General features: G+C 38.0%; 1 protein-coding gene across 5 annotated transcripts in view; it reads left to right on the top strand.

The window, feature by feature from the left end:
• Positions 1-16964, top strand: part of depdc7a (DEP domain containing 7, paralog a) — a 34840-nt gene extending 17876 nt beyond the window's left edge. For all 5 annotated transcript variants that reach the window (XM_049483719.1, XM_049483720.1, XM_007257777.3 and 2 more), the window contains exons 2-9: positions 332-737; positions 4862-4992; positions 6401-6593; positions 8761-8981; positions 10923-11065; positions 14503-14628; positions 15504-15582; positions 16411-16964. In XM_049483719.1, the coding sequence (XP_049339676.1) occupies positions 340-737; positions 4862-4992; positions 6401-6593; positions 8761-8981; positions 10923-11065; positions 14503-14628; positions 15504-15582; positions 16411-16625 (1506 nt within the window). In that variant the 5' untranslated portion in view covers positions 332-339 and the 3' untranslated portion in view covers positions 16626-16964. The remainder of the gene's footprint in view (positions 1-331; positions 738-4861; positions 4993-6400; positions 6594-8760; positions 8982-10922; positions 11066-14502; positions 14629-15503; positions 15583-16410) is intronic.

Here is a 16964-nt window from a genome sequence, read left to right on the forward strand (position 1 = left end):
GGTATCCAGGGTAATGTCAACATACCACCAAGAAGGACAAACCACATCCAACAGGATTAACTGTGGACGCTGTAAGAGGAAGCTGTCTGAAAGGGATGTTCGGGTGCTAACCCGGATTGTATCCAAAAAACATAAAACCACGGCTGATCAAATCACGCAGAATTCAATGTGCACCTCAACTCTCCTGTTTCCACCAGAACTGTCCGTCACCACAATCAATTATTGTGCTCTAAAACCAGGTGTTTCAGTTTCATTGTCCAACCCCTGTATATCTAATACCACTCACTCACAACTCATCTTCTTCTTCTCCTGCTCTCTCTTATTTAAACAGATAACGGCATGGCTGGGAAGCCATTCCGGGCCACCTTCATCTGGAGCAGCATCATCAACAACCTCCAGGCTCAGGTGGAGGTGAAGCGGCGGCGGCACAACCTCAAATCCTACCATGACTGCTTCCTGGGCTCGGAGGCGGTGGATGTGGTGCTGGCCCACATCATCCAGAACAAGTTCTGCGGGGACGAGGAGGTTCCTCGCTCTAAAGCCGTGCGGCTGTGCCAGGCGCTGATGGACTCGCGGGTGTTTGAGGCGGTGGACACCAAGGTGTTCGGGAAGGAGAAGAGGCTGGCTAAGTTCGAGGACAGCAGCTGCAGTCTGTACCGGTTCCTCGATACACCGGTTCCCAGCATAGAGACTGGATATAACTCACCCTGCATCCAGAGGAACGAAGCCTCCAAAAGGTACCAGATGATGATGCTATATGCCAGGCATGTCCAAACTACGGCCCATGGGCCATCTGCGGCCCGTTTCCTTTTTTGGAGCGGCCCGCGAGGTATTTTAGAAATAGAATGGAAGTTGTGCCGCTGTTAAGCAGGTTTTTATAATGTGAGATTCAAAGTTTGAACGCTAGGTGTCAGAAACGGGCCAAAGAGTCGTAGAGGGTGCGCATTTCTAGCGCAGAAAAACGGGCCAAAGAGTCTAAAAGCGGAGAGGGTGCGCATTTCTAGCGCAGAAAAACGGGCCAAAGAGTCTAAAAGCGGAGAGAGTGCGCATTTCTAGCGCAGAAAAACGGGCCAAAGAGTCTAAAAGCGGAGAGGGTGCACATTCTAGCGCAGAAAAACGGGCCAAAGAGTCTAAAAGCGGAGAGAGTGCGCATTTCTAGCGCAGAAAAACGGGCCAAAGAGTCTAAAAGCGGAGAGAGTGCGCATTTCTAGCGCAGAAAAACGGGCCAAAGAGTCTAAAAGCGGAGAGAGTGCGCATTTCTAGCGCAGAAAAACGGGCCAAAGAGTCTAAAAGCGGAGAGAGTGTGTAAATGAAATAATCAGGAAAAAAGTATTTAGAGTTATTTAAAGTGGTATATTTCATTATTTGTTTTATTACAGAGTCTGTGCTCCGTGACTTCAAATATATTTCTCCTTCTGGCCCCCAACAAAAAAAGTTTGGACACCCCTGCTATATGCAGTCAAGTGCTGTCGTATCAGATTAGGGTTCTATTTTATCGATCTTTAGGTTAGCTGGTGTTCTGTGCAGAATTCAGCACCCCCACTAGGCAAAGCACCCTCTCTCGGGAGCACGCACGTACAGTACAGGCCACACCTTCTCTTTTTCAATGCGTTTTCTTTATTTTCGTGACTATTTACATTGTAGATTCTCACTGAAGCATCAAAACTATGAATGAACACATGTGGAGTTTTATATACTAAAACTATATATACTAAACTATATATAATAAAAAGGTGAAATAACTAAAAACATGTTTTATATTCTAGTTTCTTCAAAATAGCCCCCCTTTGCTCTGATTACTGCTTTGCACACTCTTGGCATCATTCTCTCAATGAGCTTCAAGAGGTGGCCACCTGAAATGGTTTTCCAACAGTATTGAAGGAGGGAGTTCCCAGAGGTGTTTAGCACTTTTTGCCCCTTTGCATAAAACTCCACATGTGTTCATTCATAGTTTTGATTCCTTCAATGAGAATCTACATTGTAAATAGTCATGAAAATAAAGAAAACACATTGAATGAGAAGGTGTGTCCAAACTTTTGGCCTGTACTGTATGACTTTTGGCTTTAACTTTTTTTAGAAAATGAAAATACCCAATATACTGCCCTAAGCTATGCTGACTCCTAAGAAATAATGAAAAATAATCATGTCATCTGCAGCTTCTCCCGTGAGGAAGTGCTTTTCCTGACGGGGGTGCTGAATTCAGCACCATAGTAGTGCAGAAATCTGCACCCCCGCCATGAAAAGCACCCCCTCTCTGCAGCGCATATGCATCATCTTCCTGATAAAAGTGCTTTAACTTTACTTAGAAATACACTCCGAGAGAGGGTGCTTTTCCTGGCGGGGATGCTAATTCAGCACCATAGTAGTGCCAAAATCTGCACCTCTGCCATGAAAAGCACCGCCTCTCAGCGGCAGGTACGCACCTTCTTCTTAATTAAAGTGCTTTAACTTAGAACTATTTAGAAATACGCTCCCGAGAGGAGGTGCTTTTCCTGGCGGGGGTGCTGAATTCGGCACAACACCGGCAACCATGTACCGTGCACAATGCAGCTTGATTTAGGGCGTGTTGTTGTGTCTTTGCTATCGTAATGACGGGAAAAGTACACCTTGTGTGGCTTAAAATTTGCAAAAGGCATGCACTAACTCTCTTAAGTAATAATGGTTGTGTTTTGGGTGTAACATTTGGTAGATTGCTATTTTAATGGTGCAGCTATCTGGACATGTCAGTAATTCAGTTTAAAATGTGAAACTCATATATTATATAGATATATTAAACACAGAGTGATCTATTTCAGGTGTTTATTTCTTTTATTGTTGATGATTATGGCTTACAGCCAATGAAAACCCCAAAAATCAGTGTCTCAGAAAATTTGAATATTATATAAGACCAATTGGTACTTCAGGCACTGTGGAGAGTGTGCCAAATCCTGCTGGAAAATGAAATCTGCATTACTGAAATAAAGTAACTTTTTTTAATGATATTCTAATTTGTTGAGAAGCACTAGTATATTGTGAAACTTGACCTGTGGAACAGCGGGCCGGTTGTTTTTCACACTGATGCACAAAAGCATGAAGCTGAGTTGTGTATAATTAACTGAAGTTTGAGTAAAGAGTCTCTAAATGATTTTTCCACTGCAGTTTTTGCCCTCTGGAGTTGCAGATTACTGGCTGAGTTTGCGAGTTTGTTTATTGTGGCTAATATGAGTTTAATCATCTACAAACTTCTCTGAACTTTCAGCTTTTTAGGATTTGGTGTAGACGCAGTATTCTGGTTAAACAGGGTTTTTTTCTTTGATTTAAATGACTAGGACGATAAATGGACATGACCTCAGTAATATTAGATAATGGCAATATGCTCTATTTATGTGTTCATTTGTATGGTTGTTGTTCACATATAAAACAGTAAACAGTATTTTGGCGGATTTCATTTTCCAGCAGGACTTGGCACAATGTCCAAACTGCCAAAAGTACCAGTTGGTCTTATATAACAACGTACTGTTTTTTGGGGTTTTTATTGGCTGTAAACCATAATCATCAACAATAAAATAAATAAACGCTTAAAATAGATCACTCTGTGTTTAATACATCTATATAATATATGAGTTTCACATTTTCAAATAAATTAATGAAATAAAGCGACCTTTTAATTATATTAAATTTATTTTGCACTAGCATTTCCCAAACTAAGATCAATTACACATTTGGTTTTGCTGTCTTTAAAAGGATATAATTTCTTTGTAATTATATTCTATAATTATGTTATTGGTTTGTAATGATCTTAAAATGACAATAATATTGTTTATTACAATTATTTCTAGCATGATATTTTGAAAAAATCACAATAATTTACGTTATTAATTTACAACCAATCAGGACCTCAGTAATTGTTATGTTAAAGTGAATGAGTCGATATGCTGACAGATACTTCATTTTATTTTATGTTTAATCTATGTGGGATATTTTTATTTACATAACCCCAATGTCTTCATATTCTTAAATTAATATAAAAAAGCTTATTGCTCTTTAAAAAAGGTGGTAATTGCATTTACGCTATTAAATTATCATTATATTGTTGGCATAAATTGGTTTTAAAATCTATCTATTATTTATTGTTTATCATACACTCTAAAAAACAGAGGTACGATATGAGTACTTTTTTGTACTTAAAGGTACACTCTTCATAATTGTACCCTCCAAGGTATAATATTGGTCTTTACAGGGTCAGATTTGTTCCCTCTGAAGTACAAAGTAATTTTTAACAGCAATAAGTACAGATTTGTACCATTTAACCAAACAAAAGGTACATTCAGTATTCTGTATCACTGTACTAATTAACAATATATATTTTAATTGCACATTTTTTATTTGAAAGCCAGACAATTTTGTATCATCAAGTTTTTGAGCCATATTTAGTTGATGATAATGTTTATAATCTTTATAATCTTAACTGGCACAAAAACCATGGGTACAAAAAAGGACTTTCACTGAAAGGTACTTTTTTGTACCTCAATATAAGGTACAGCCCCAGAGACAAGCTTTGTACTCTTTTAAGTACAAATCTGTACTTACTTTTCTTAGAGTGTAAGTACGTCCCAAATAGTTTCCACAATCAGTGATGGTTGTAGAGACATGTCATCTGCTGGTGTCGATCCACTGTGTTTTATTATCAAATCTAAAGTTTTCCTGGAATTTCATTTTCCAGCAGGACTTGGCACACTGCCAAAAGTATCAATCAAGAATCAAGACTGTGTGTTTTATTGTTTTATACTGTCTTTATTTAATACAAATCTAAGATGTCCCAGTTCCACCTTGCGTAACTATACATATAGATCTAATCTAATGTGTGTTTTTCTTCACTCAGGGAAGAGGAACAGAATTATTCAAACAACTCGCCAGTCAAAACAGACCAGTCTCTGCAGGACGTCCTGGGCAACCTGAACTCCATTACCACCATCACACCCCAGCTGATCAACCTGGGCCTGTCTCAGGAGTGTAAGTCACTTCCGGCTCAGTTATATTTATTATCTGATCTGCTAAATCTGTAGCATTAGTTTAATTAGCACAGATAAAGCTGTTCAGAATAATTTAGTTTATTATTTATTATTTGTTTATTAATGTTGTCACTATGGCCTTTTCAGGGTCCTCATTTATAAAGAGTACGTAGAAACAGACCGGAAATGTGCATGTGCAAAATCTCACGCAAGAACTGTGATTTATAAAGAAATATTAGTAGTAATACTTAATTAGTGACATCATGTCATATTCATGGGCAAACCATCCTATAACACCTATAAGTACATACACATAAATCAATATTAAGAACGAAGGATTAAAGAAGATTAACTGTTACTTGTTTAAATATATATTTTTGTCTGCAAAATACTTGTCGTATCTTATTCTGCTTTATATATTCTCCATGTAGTATTATTTTTATGCTTGTGTAAACTTGTGTATTTCAGTTTATTTCAATTTATTTCAACTTAATTACCTGAGTATAAAAGAGCGTTTTTACCCCTGTACTTGTAAAAGTTTCTGTGTTTGTTTATTTGAAGCGTTTCTCCTTCTGTTTGGTTTGGTTTCACACAGGCATATAAACCTAAACTCACCCAAAATGCGCGATAAACCAATAAATCACATGAGCATATTCTCTCCTCTGATTGGTTAGAGCTGTCTGGAGCGGGAGCAAGAAAGTAAATATATAGTGAGGAGATTCTGCGTTCCAGTGTGTATATCTGTAGATCTGTATCTATAGCAGTGTGAAGCTGCTTAAACACAGAACACTGAAAATCTGCTGCTACATTTTTAAACACAGTGTTTTCAATGGGACATGCAGTGCAGCTGTGAGCAGTGAACACTGCACATACTGTGCTCTTAGTGTGTAAACAGCATGGAGCAGCAGAGACAGCGTTTGATCATAGCAGTATATTATCTGGATCATATATCAGATTAAACTGAACCTTATTAGCAGTTTAGCTCAATTAAAACTGAGTATATTTGATAAACGTATTAGATAAAGACATTCTCACCACTAAAAATATGCAGGTCCTGGGGGGGGGGGGGGGTGGCAGATAACAGTGGAAGTTGGGGTCATTCTTGGTGGTGTATTTAGATTATGTTTAAATATATATTTATATATATATATATAACTTGAGGCCAAAGAGTGTATTATGTTATTGATTAATTATAAATGCCATAATGGATAACTGGTTTCTGGGAAATCTTGAAAAAATAACTGTATTTTGTTTTTTTCTTTTTTTCTCAATGTCGTTTTGTATAATATCGTTCTGCTCTAATGTTCAAGCACCCTTAAGTGGTATCAGCTTTTTGAATCACCTAAATGCTGGAGTGTTTTTCTCCTGATAAACGGATGTGTATGAATTGATGATGTGTCTGTTCTCAGTGGTGGACGAGGTTTGGCAGCAGCAGACGACGCTGAGGCTCCTGCAGCTGATCGAGTTGCCGTTGCTGGAGAGTCTTCTGGAAGGTAAAGAGAACCCCCGGCCCGCTCTGCACGGCATGGACAGCGACCCGGACCTGCTCTACACCAGCAACTACCTGGACCGAGAGATCCTCAAAGCCTTCAGTGAAGCTCAGTATGTTAACTGCCTGCATCTCTCATCTTATTAATCTTTATATCATCATTATAAATCGTCTGGAAGTCCTTTTAGAGCATTTCTATTGGTCTATTCATCATAAAATTTAAACACAGGAATGATCAATTCAGATGTTTCAGGAACATAATTAATACCAACCACTGTCTGCACGGGTTAGCTGAGCCCGCTACAATTACAAGACAATTTTATAAAGGTGATACTCTTGGCTGGAGCACAAGCCAGACAAGCTGCTTATGTGGATTTGGGCTGAGAACCAAATAAAACTGGAAGACCCTTACTGTGACTGACCCCGCCTCCAGCCACCCCCCCAGCCCCGCCTTCAGTGGAAAAAATGTGATAAAACCCATCAGAAGTGAAACTCCTACAAGAAACACATTTAAATGCCAGGTGTGAACGTCTGTGAGTTTCAGGATGCCTGTTACTGCCGGTGTTCTGTCGAATTGTCCTACCTTGGCGAGCCGTGCTGCCCTAATGTATATTTAACTGTAAAAACACAAAAGAAGCACTATTCTAGGGCATGCACCCAGTGAAATTCCAGTAGATTTACGTGATTAGATTTGGATTGCATAAATCATTGTATCAGGGCAAAGTTATGGCAAATATAGCTCAATACAAACTGCTTTTGTATTTATTTATGATAATAATTGTAATTTTTAGTTTCCATTTACACTTTTGTGCAATGACAGTGCGTCCAGGTTGTTTAATGCACATAAACCCCCCTAAAACAGATTCATTATAAATTAAGAACACGAGAAATAGTTAAATTGTGTAGGTCAGCACATGCGCAGTACTTTTAGGAAGCATATATCGATGGGTAGGACAATTCGACAGAACACCGGGTGTGAACAGGGCATTCAACAATAGGGGCAGCAGCGTGACAAATAGCAAAATTTACTATTCATATCTTTATAGTTATATTGGCCTGGCATCCTGATTTCTGAATATTATGAAAATGCGTATGTGCCAACCCACTGGTTAACAAGTATAATATGGGAATTGTCCTGAGCTGCTTGTGCCGATACCCCAGTTGCTGAGTATAATATGGGAATCGACCTGAGCCACACGCCACACATATCAACACCCTGGTAACCGCTTCACGTGCCAACATCCTCGTAACCGAGTATAATATGGGAATCGGCCTAAGCTTCTTGTGCCAACACCCCGGTTGCTGAGTATAATATGGGAATCGCTATGAGTTGCTTGTGCCATCACTGCAGTTGCTGAGTATAATATGGCAATTGGCCCAAGCTGCATATACCAGCATCCCAGTTACCGAGGATAATATGGGAATCATCCAGCGCTGCTTCTGCCAAAACCCTAGATGTTGAGTACAATATGGGAATTGGCCTGAGCTGTTGTGTCAACACCACGGTTGCTGAGTATAATATGGGAATTGGCCCAAGCTACAAGTACCAGCAGACAGGTTACCAAGTATAATATGCTAATCGTCCTGAGCTTCTTGTGGCAACACCCCATTTACAGAGTATGATATAGGAATTGTTTTAAGACGCTTGTGCCAACACTCCAGTTGCTGAGTATAATATGGGAATCGGCTCAAGCCGCAAGTTCCAGCAGCCCGGTTACCGAGTATAATATGGGAATTGTCCTGAGTTGCATGTGCCAACACCCATCAGATAAAATATATCAGCTGAGCTTGGTCTAATTCCTCATGCTATCTGGGTTTGTAGAGTGATAGATTTGAATAAAGAGCACGGAAGCTGAGATTTTGGCTGATTTTGATCTTTTCCGACATTATAAATTTGACCTTATCTTAGATTTTTTTCACAAAGTAAGTTGTGAATCGTTGTGACTGTCCTTTTTGTTTTTCTGATGTCTGGAAGTCAGATGAATAAGTCATGCTTACTGGATTCAAATACAGAACTCATCACTCCTCGCGTGCGGAGCGCTCCCGAACCTCATCCAGTCATTATGTAATGATGTGTGTTTGAAGACCTCAGCCTGAGGGCTGTGTGGTTTCTGCTGCCACATGGCCCTCAGTCTGAAGGTCAAGCGTTTGATTTTATCTTCCTCTCTTTGTGTTTCAGTCTTTCTCTATTTGGGCTCATGCTTTTCTTATTTGTCATTTTCCTCTGTTTATAGTTTTTGGCCTTTTTAACCCCTCTCTCTCTTTCTCTCTCTGTTTCAGGGCAGATGATTGGCTGTCGGCGGCGGTGGACTGTCTGGAGTTCCTGCCTGATCAGCTGGTGGTGGAGGTGAGCCGGGGGTTGGCGAAGTGTGCGGAGGAAACGTCTCAGTATAAACGGCTCCTGTACGGGACCCTCGTCCAGCACTATGGCCACACCGATCATCTCCCGCTCCTCAGTAACCACGTGTTCGACATCCACACCGGCATCTCCGAGCTGCTCGGTAAGATAAGAGGTTTTCACACGGTTACACATACAGTAATTAACACTCATCACTTCTTATCTTGTACCTATAATAAAAAATAATTCATATTTTTATAAACAACAACAATAATAAATAATAACTGACTGTAATATATGTAATATGGAAAACAGTCCAAATGACTTGTGCTAACACTCCGGTTACTGAGTATAACATGTGAATCTGCCCAATCCACACATACTAACACCCCGGTTGCTGAGTATAACATGTGAATCTGCCCAATCCACACATACTAACACCCCGGTTGCTGAGTATAACATGTGAATCTGCCCAATCCGCACATGCTAACACTCCGGTTGCTGAGTATAACATGTGAATCTGCCCAATCCGCACATACTAACACCCCGGTTGCTGAGTATAACATGTGAATCTGCCCAATCCGCACATACTAACACCCCGGTTGCTGAGTATAACATGTGAATCTGCCCAATCCACACATACTAACACCCCGGTTGCTGAGTATAACATGTGAATCTGCCCAATCCACACATACTAACACCCCGGCTGCTGAGTATAACATGTGAATCTGCCCAATCCACACATACTAACACCCCGGTTGCTGAGTATAACATGTGAATCTGCCCAATCCGCATATACTAACACCCCGGTTGCTGAGTATAACATGTGAATCTGCCCAATCCACACATGCTAACACCCTGGTTGCTGAGTATAACATGTGAATCTGCCCAATCCACACATGCTAACACCCCGGTTGCTAAGTATAATATGGAAATCGTCCAAAAAGGCTTGTTCCAGCACCCCGGTTGCTGAGTAAAATATGGGAATTAGCCTGAGACGCTTGATCCAGCACCCTGGTTTCTAAGTATAATATGGAAATTAAACCAAAACGCTTCTTCCAGCACCACAGTTGCTGAGTATAATATGTGAATCTAAACCAATTTGGCCCTTACTGGCCAGCGCTGCCAACAAAACATATAATGAGAAAACAGAATATATAAATATCTGCCTTATCTTATCTGTCATAGATATTATAATATAGCTTCAGAGAGAGTGAATAAGGGAAGCTGAAAATGAGTTTAAATGTTAAAGTGCTTTTATTTAATATTAAATAAGCTAAATATTTGATTTTATTTATAATCTATAAAGAGCTGAGTGAATAGGAGCTGCTGAAGGAGGTTGAGAGTCTGGAGGGGGAGGGGCTTCAGTAAGATGTTTGTTGTGTGTTTTTTTAGCTGAATTCTTCTGCAGTCACTTTAAGCTGTTTAGGTTCTGTTAACCGCAAAGCCGGAGGCTAACCCTTCAACAAATTACCCATAATCCCCATAATGCTAAGCAGATACAGTCCAATCTGCTGAGTTTCCCTGCAGCACAAAGGGCGCATGTTAATGAGTGTATTGTGTGTGTGTGTGTGTATGCTGTACAGTGCTGTGTTTAGATTTTAGACCTGCTGTGTCGAAACTAGAAATATAAAAAGCTCCTTATCTGGGCAGTAAATATGTTCATTTGCTCAGTAAAATACAAAAAATAGAATAAATGCCTATTATACAATATACTGTATATATACTGTATGTATACCAGTCATACGTTTGAACACATCTTTTCATACATGGTCATTTAAGTGTTAAACAAACCAAAATACTCTTTTTCTAAGTTTTTTTTTCTGGCTGGTCTTGCTCTTTTTTTCCTTGTGGCAGCCCTGATAAGTGTCAGTTTGGATTATTAGTGGTTATTTGAATTTTGGGAGAAATGTTTTCCGTAGTTAGTTATAAAATAAAACAACAATGTTCATTTTACTCAAACATAAACCTATAAATAGCAAAATCAGAGAAACTGATTCAGAAACTGAAGTGCTTTCTTAATTTTTCCAGAGCTGTGTATTATATCATATTAAATCATGTTATATATATATTGTTGTGTGTGTGTGTGTGTGTGTGTGTGTAGTTAATGGGAAGCTGGAGCAGGCTCTGGAGGCCCTGCAGTTGTGTCTGAAGCTCCAGGACTCGCGCAGTCGAGAGGAGCTGCGCAGATTACTGCGATTCATGGCTCTGGCTGCTCAACCACACGAACTCAAACTACACAAAGAGGTGAGAACCTATCAATACTCTATAGACCTTCTAATCGACATCTGAGGCTACTGCACGTTTCTAAATACACCAATAATTCAGTAAAAAACCCTTATCAGAGTTTATACTCTAACAGAATAAATCTGTTCAACTCCATCTGAAAAGCTCTGCTTATTATGTGCTATTTTAACTAAAAAATTAATAAAACCAGACTGAAACTAAACCGAGGTGAAACATCGTTTAGCCCACCGCCCCATCGGTTCAGTTTAAAGTTCAATTACAAATAAAACAGTGATTAAGAATGCTAAAATCAACATCATCTTTAATTCATACAACATTTATTTAGATGATTATGATTGAGGACTGTCGGTGGCTCATGTTGGTGAGTAGTTTGATGTAGAAATAGAACAATTTAGACTGAGTGTGGAACCTGACGCCTCTTCTCTCTTCCAGAATGAAGCTCAGTAAGTGTAATTGTTGTAATCTGTAGCTCAGAAATGCATGAGGAGAGGCCAATCAGGGCTTACTAGCTCTAAAAGATGATTTACGAGATATTGTAATTGTGGGATCTCTGCATTTGAGGTACACTCTTAAAACTAAATATGCTACAAATGGTAATTGTTAAGGTACAACTAACTAAACTAACCAAAAGTGTGAAACCAAAACTAAGTGGACCAAATGTAAAGTAAAACACTACTTCATTCACTTTAATTAATTTAAGGACATGCACGCATGCTACAAGTGTCATGTTTTGGACATAAGTGTCCAGTAACTAAAGACCAATACTTCACTACTAAGTACCTTACTTAAGTAGAAATGTAGGTTCTCTATACTTTACTGGAGTAATTATTTTACATTTTCACACAATTATCTGAACTTTCTACTCCTTACATTTTAATAAAAACAGCCTCGTTACTACTATTTCATTTCAGCTGGTTTTTATTCCGGCTTCTCATCGTTCAATAAAACCCCTATCCAGATAAATCTCTCCATCCAGATAGAGTGAATCTGATTGTGATTGGATGTAGAGAAGTATAAACATATACCATTCAGACTCCCTATTGGTTTATATGTTTTAGGAAAGGGGGGGGGGGGGGGGGGTTAGTGCACTATAGGACTCTGTGGGCGTGGCCTAAGCTTTTGTTCTTAATGGCTTTATTTTTTCTCCTTATATTACTTTTACTTTTATACTTTAAATCGTTTTGAATCCAGTAGTTTTTAAAAAAACTTTTACTTAAAGAGTAAAAAGCTTAAGTTGATACTTTTACAGAAGTATTTTAAATACTAGTATCTATAATTCTACCTACAGAGTAATGAATGGATTTGTACTAAGATTAATCCTAACCAATCCAGTGGTCGTCTGATCCAGTTACAGTACAGCTCCAGTCGTGCTGATGAAGAATGATGTCAGCTGTGTTTCTAACACACTTGATGTTATTTGCTGAGCGCTGCTCAGGAGCTTTGTTATGTAATCAGGTGTGTTTGATTAGGGATACGGCTGGGCTGTACTGGGCAGGCCATTAGTCAGCAGAGGATTGGTCCTGATTGCAGTGATACGGGCTGAGAGCAGGACGAGTGATGTAGACTTAAGGTCGATCTGTAGCACAGAAACACGAATCTCACACTGAATAAGGAGCAAATATGTCCTGATTTACCTGGACGTGTACTCTAGGATTTTTAATATACAGTGCTGTGAAAAAGACAACGATAACCTGAATAAATACAAAAAGCCCTAAAAGACCTAATTACTGATTCCAGACCTGTAGAATCAAGAAATCACTTAAATAGAATCTGTCTGACAACGTGAAGCAGATAAAAGATCTCAAAAAGCAGCACATTATTATTATTATTATACCCCCATCTGAAGAAACGCAACAACAGATGAGAAAAAAATAAAGTCAGTGATCATCTATCAGTCTGGAAAAGATAAAAAAAAAAATCATTTCTAAAGCTTTGGGACTTTTAGAAAACCACTGTATTACTAAATACATATTATACAACAAAATATATACAAATTGTAAAAACAGATTATGCACCGATTTGAAACCAGCTTTTGCTTTAATTATCTGTGTAAAAATCGCATGTTAGTGTGCCGAGTGGTCCATTGGTTTAAAGCGCTGCCACTATGATCTGGAGATGGCTGGTTCGAATCCGTGCCATGCAGCTTGCCATCAGCTGCCGGAGCCCGGAGAGAGTACAATTGGCCTCACTCTCTCTCTGGGTGGGTACAGTAGATGGAGCTCTTTCCTCTCATCACTCCTAGGGTGATGTGGATCAGCACAAGGCTGCGTCTGTGAGCTGTTTTATCGGAACCGAGTCGCCGCGCTTTCCTCCGAGCGTTAGCGCTGTGATGCTACTCTGCAATGTTCAAAAAGAGCTGGAGTCTGACTTCATATGTGTCGGAGGAGGCGTGTGCTAGTCTTCACCCTCCTTGTGTTGGGGCATCAGCAGCTGAATGGGTGGGGACAATCGGCCTAGCTAAATTAGGGAGAAAAAAAATTAAAAAGGCTCTTTTAGACTAAAATTTGTTACCTAGCTGAGCTAAAAACAGTAGTAGTGAGGTTGTTATCAGAATACTGTGCATTTTAGCCCTGTGCATTTAGTACTTTTATTTTTCTTTAAATTTTTTTTCTTTAAATAATTTTGTTTGCTGATTATTTGGTGCATTATCTTTTTTATAATTATATATATGTATATATTATTATTTTATATTTTAGCTTTTTTCTTCATTTACAGCACCCAATCATCCTAAAACATTTATTTTAATATCAATAACCATAGCTAAAAAAGTAATGCTTTAAAGTAATGAAAAACAGAACTCAAATTCCAATTAAACACTGTCTTAATCTCCATACAGATCATCGCAACTAGGAGAGACTTACAGAAAATCTTTAAAATCTTAATATAATATATATTACATCATTTGAGGAAGCCTGGTCACTTTTTGTTACAATATATTGTTTATATTTTTATAACTAATTGTTTTTTTTTTGTTTTTTTTTTAGTCTGTCTTGTCATTGTTTCATTGTTTTCCTCTTCCTTCTGTGTATGTTTGTGTATGTGCATAAATAAATAAATAAAAAAAGACCTAAAAAATGGTAAAAATATTATACAGAAAAGTTAAAAATGCTCACCTTTACTGAGCGTATGCTGTATTAAACACAGCGCTGTCTGTATTCACTGCTAAGCAACAGCTCTAGTGAAGGAAACAACGTGCTGATCATGAATATTCTGATTCAGTATGATGGTAGTCATTTGTAAAATGTGGAAAAATGAGATGAAAAGGAAGTTGGCAGCAGGACGAGTGTGAGGAGTCATGGAAACTTGAAATTTAGTAGTCAGACTGGTATGCTGGGTTTTATGGGCGTGCTGTAGCGATGCTGTTAGTGTAGGGATTATCTGCAGCATCGCTCTGATATCAGAGTATTTACTGTGCTCTGATTGGGTTTTATTCTCAGATAGAGAACCGGATGGCGGTGAAGAGAGCGTTCTCCAGCTCCATCGTCTACAGCACCAGACTCGCCAAGGGCAAAGTGGATCTGCTGGTGCTCTTCATGATAGACAACCACCTGGATCTGTTCAAGGTGAGAAATATATAAAAAATACACAATGCAAAATGAAGTGAGATATGGGAACAGACTTTAAAAAATCTGAAATTTTCTACAGAGATCAGAGATTTTACTTAGTTTTACTTTTTTACTACAACTAGGGTTGGGCAATATGGCCCTATATATATATATATATATATATATATAAAGAAATTATTAAGATAAGATCATATAGGAGATCACTTCAGTTTCTAAATCAGATTCTCTGATTTTGCTATTTATAGGTTTATAATGTTTGAGTAAAATGAACATTGTTGTTTAATTCTATAACAACAAACAACATTTCTCTCAAATTCCAAATAAAAATATTGTCATTTAGAGCATTTATTTGCAGAAAATGACAAAAAGATGCAGAGATTTCAGACCTCAAATAAGGCAAAGAAAACAAGTTCATATTCATAAAGTTTTAAGAGTTCAGAAATCAATATTTGGTGGAATAACCCTGTTTTTTAATCACAGTGTTCATGCATCTTGGCATCATGTTCTCCTCCACCAGTCTTACACACTGCTTTTGGATAACTTTGGATCAATTCAATATTTTTAAAATACACTCACACACAAACACTCACAATTGATAGCATAATTCCTCTTTCCAGATTGTTGCGTGTGGAATATGGAGCTACACTACTGTTTATTTCCTCTCAGTTAAACTCGGTAACTCAGCACATTATAATACCCTCATTTTAAAAACATCAGAACTAACCTGAGATATTATAAAACGGCAAAAATAAAGGTTCTGTTTTGCCAGGCAGAACAAAATTTAATTTTACGAATAATTCACTATGGCGTACCACTACGACACTACTGTGGTGAACAAATCATTAATAAAACCTTTCTGATCTTTTTCTCAGATTCCTGCATCACTGCATAAGCTAGTTAGTGATAAACTGGCCATCATCATTCAGGGGAAAGATCCAGATGTCATTATGGGTAAGCACAAGAGCTGAAAAAAATAATGCTTTAATTTGCTGTATATATATATATATATATATATATATATATATATATATATATATATATACATACAGTACCAGTCAAACGTTTGCATATACCGTGCATTTTTTCATTATTTTAAAATGTTCTGCATTGTAGATTAATACTACAGTCATCCAAACCACGAACAAAAACATAATAATTTAGTAGACAAATAAATTGTTAAATAAACCAGAATATGTTTGATATTTTACATTCTTCAAAGTAGCACCTCTTGTTTTAAATGACAGTTTTGTACATCTCTGCTGTATTTTCTCAGTCAGCTTTATAAAAACGAATGTTTTTTCTGAACCCCAGCTGTAAAATCACATAATTTAAATTAGCATCTTCAGTATTACCGAAATTGGTCCTTTTTTGGCTATTTTATCCCCCAAGAAAGCTCAAAATCTGCCTCAGTCACCCTTAAATCACCCTATGTATGTATTTCTTGTAATATATATATATACAGGTGCATTTAAAAAAATTACAATATCATTGAAAATTTACTTTATTTTAGTAATTCAGTTCAAAATGTGAAACTCATATTTGTTGATGATTACGGCTTACAGCCAATGAAAATGCAGAAATTAGTGTCTCAGAAAATTTGAATATTATATAAGAACAATTGATACGTTTAGCAGTGTGGGCAGTGTGCCAAATCCTGCTGGAAAATGAAATTTCATCTTCATAGAAGTATATAACACTTTTTGCAGTTATTCATTAGATCGTATTTAAATTTCATAATGATTCAATATATTTATAACTGTATGTTCCTCTCTCCTGCAGGTACAGGATACTGCAGACGCATCACAGGAAGTGCGTACCTGGAGACGGTTCAGAAAACCACCAGAGACGAGCTGTGGGCTTTACTCAGAACCATCCACGAGAACACCAGACTCTCCCCGAAGGAGAAGCGCCGGCTGCTGGGCCAGTTCTACAGAGGCCACCCCGAAATATTCGTGCAGTACTTCGGGAAGCAGATATCCAGCGCGTATTTGTGACGACTCGCTCTAACTGAAGACATTGCACAGTGTACATATATACATATATATATATACTGTAAATACTGTAAAACTTACTGTAAATGCTGTAAATAATAATGAAATGATGTAAATGTTATTTACTTATTGTGTTTGTAAGCATGTGCTAACAGAAAGGTCAAAGGTCAGCATTGTTTTTAATGTTTGTACTGAAATTTAATGTGAGAATGTCCTTGACATTTTTTTTTTTATTTAAACACTTGAATGTTTTGATTGTGATAAGACTGAAACCTGCTCTCAAAAGCGTGTGTGACGTAGCGACGGGTCACATGATGAATAAACGCTCTGTTAAAAGTAAAA

The sequence above is a fragment of the Astyanax mexicanus genome, chromosome 9, assembly GCF_023375975.1.
Source record: "Astyanax mexicanus isolate ESR-SI-001 chromosome 9, AstMex3_surface, whole genome shotgun sequence".
NCBI classification, from domain to species: Eukaryota; Metazoa; Chordata; class Actinopteri; order Characiformes; family Acestrorhamphidae; genus Astyanax; species Astyanax mexicanus.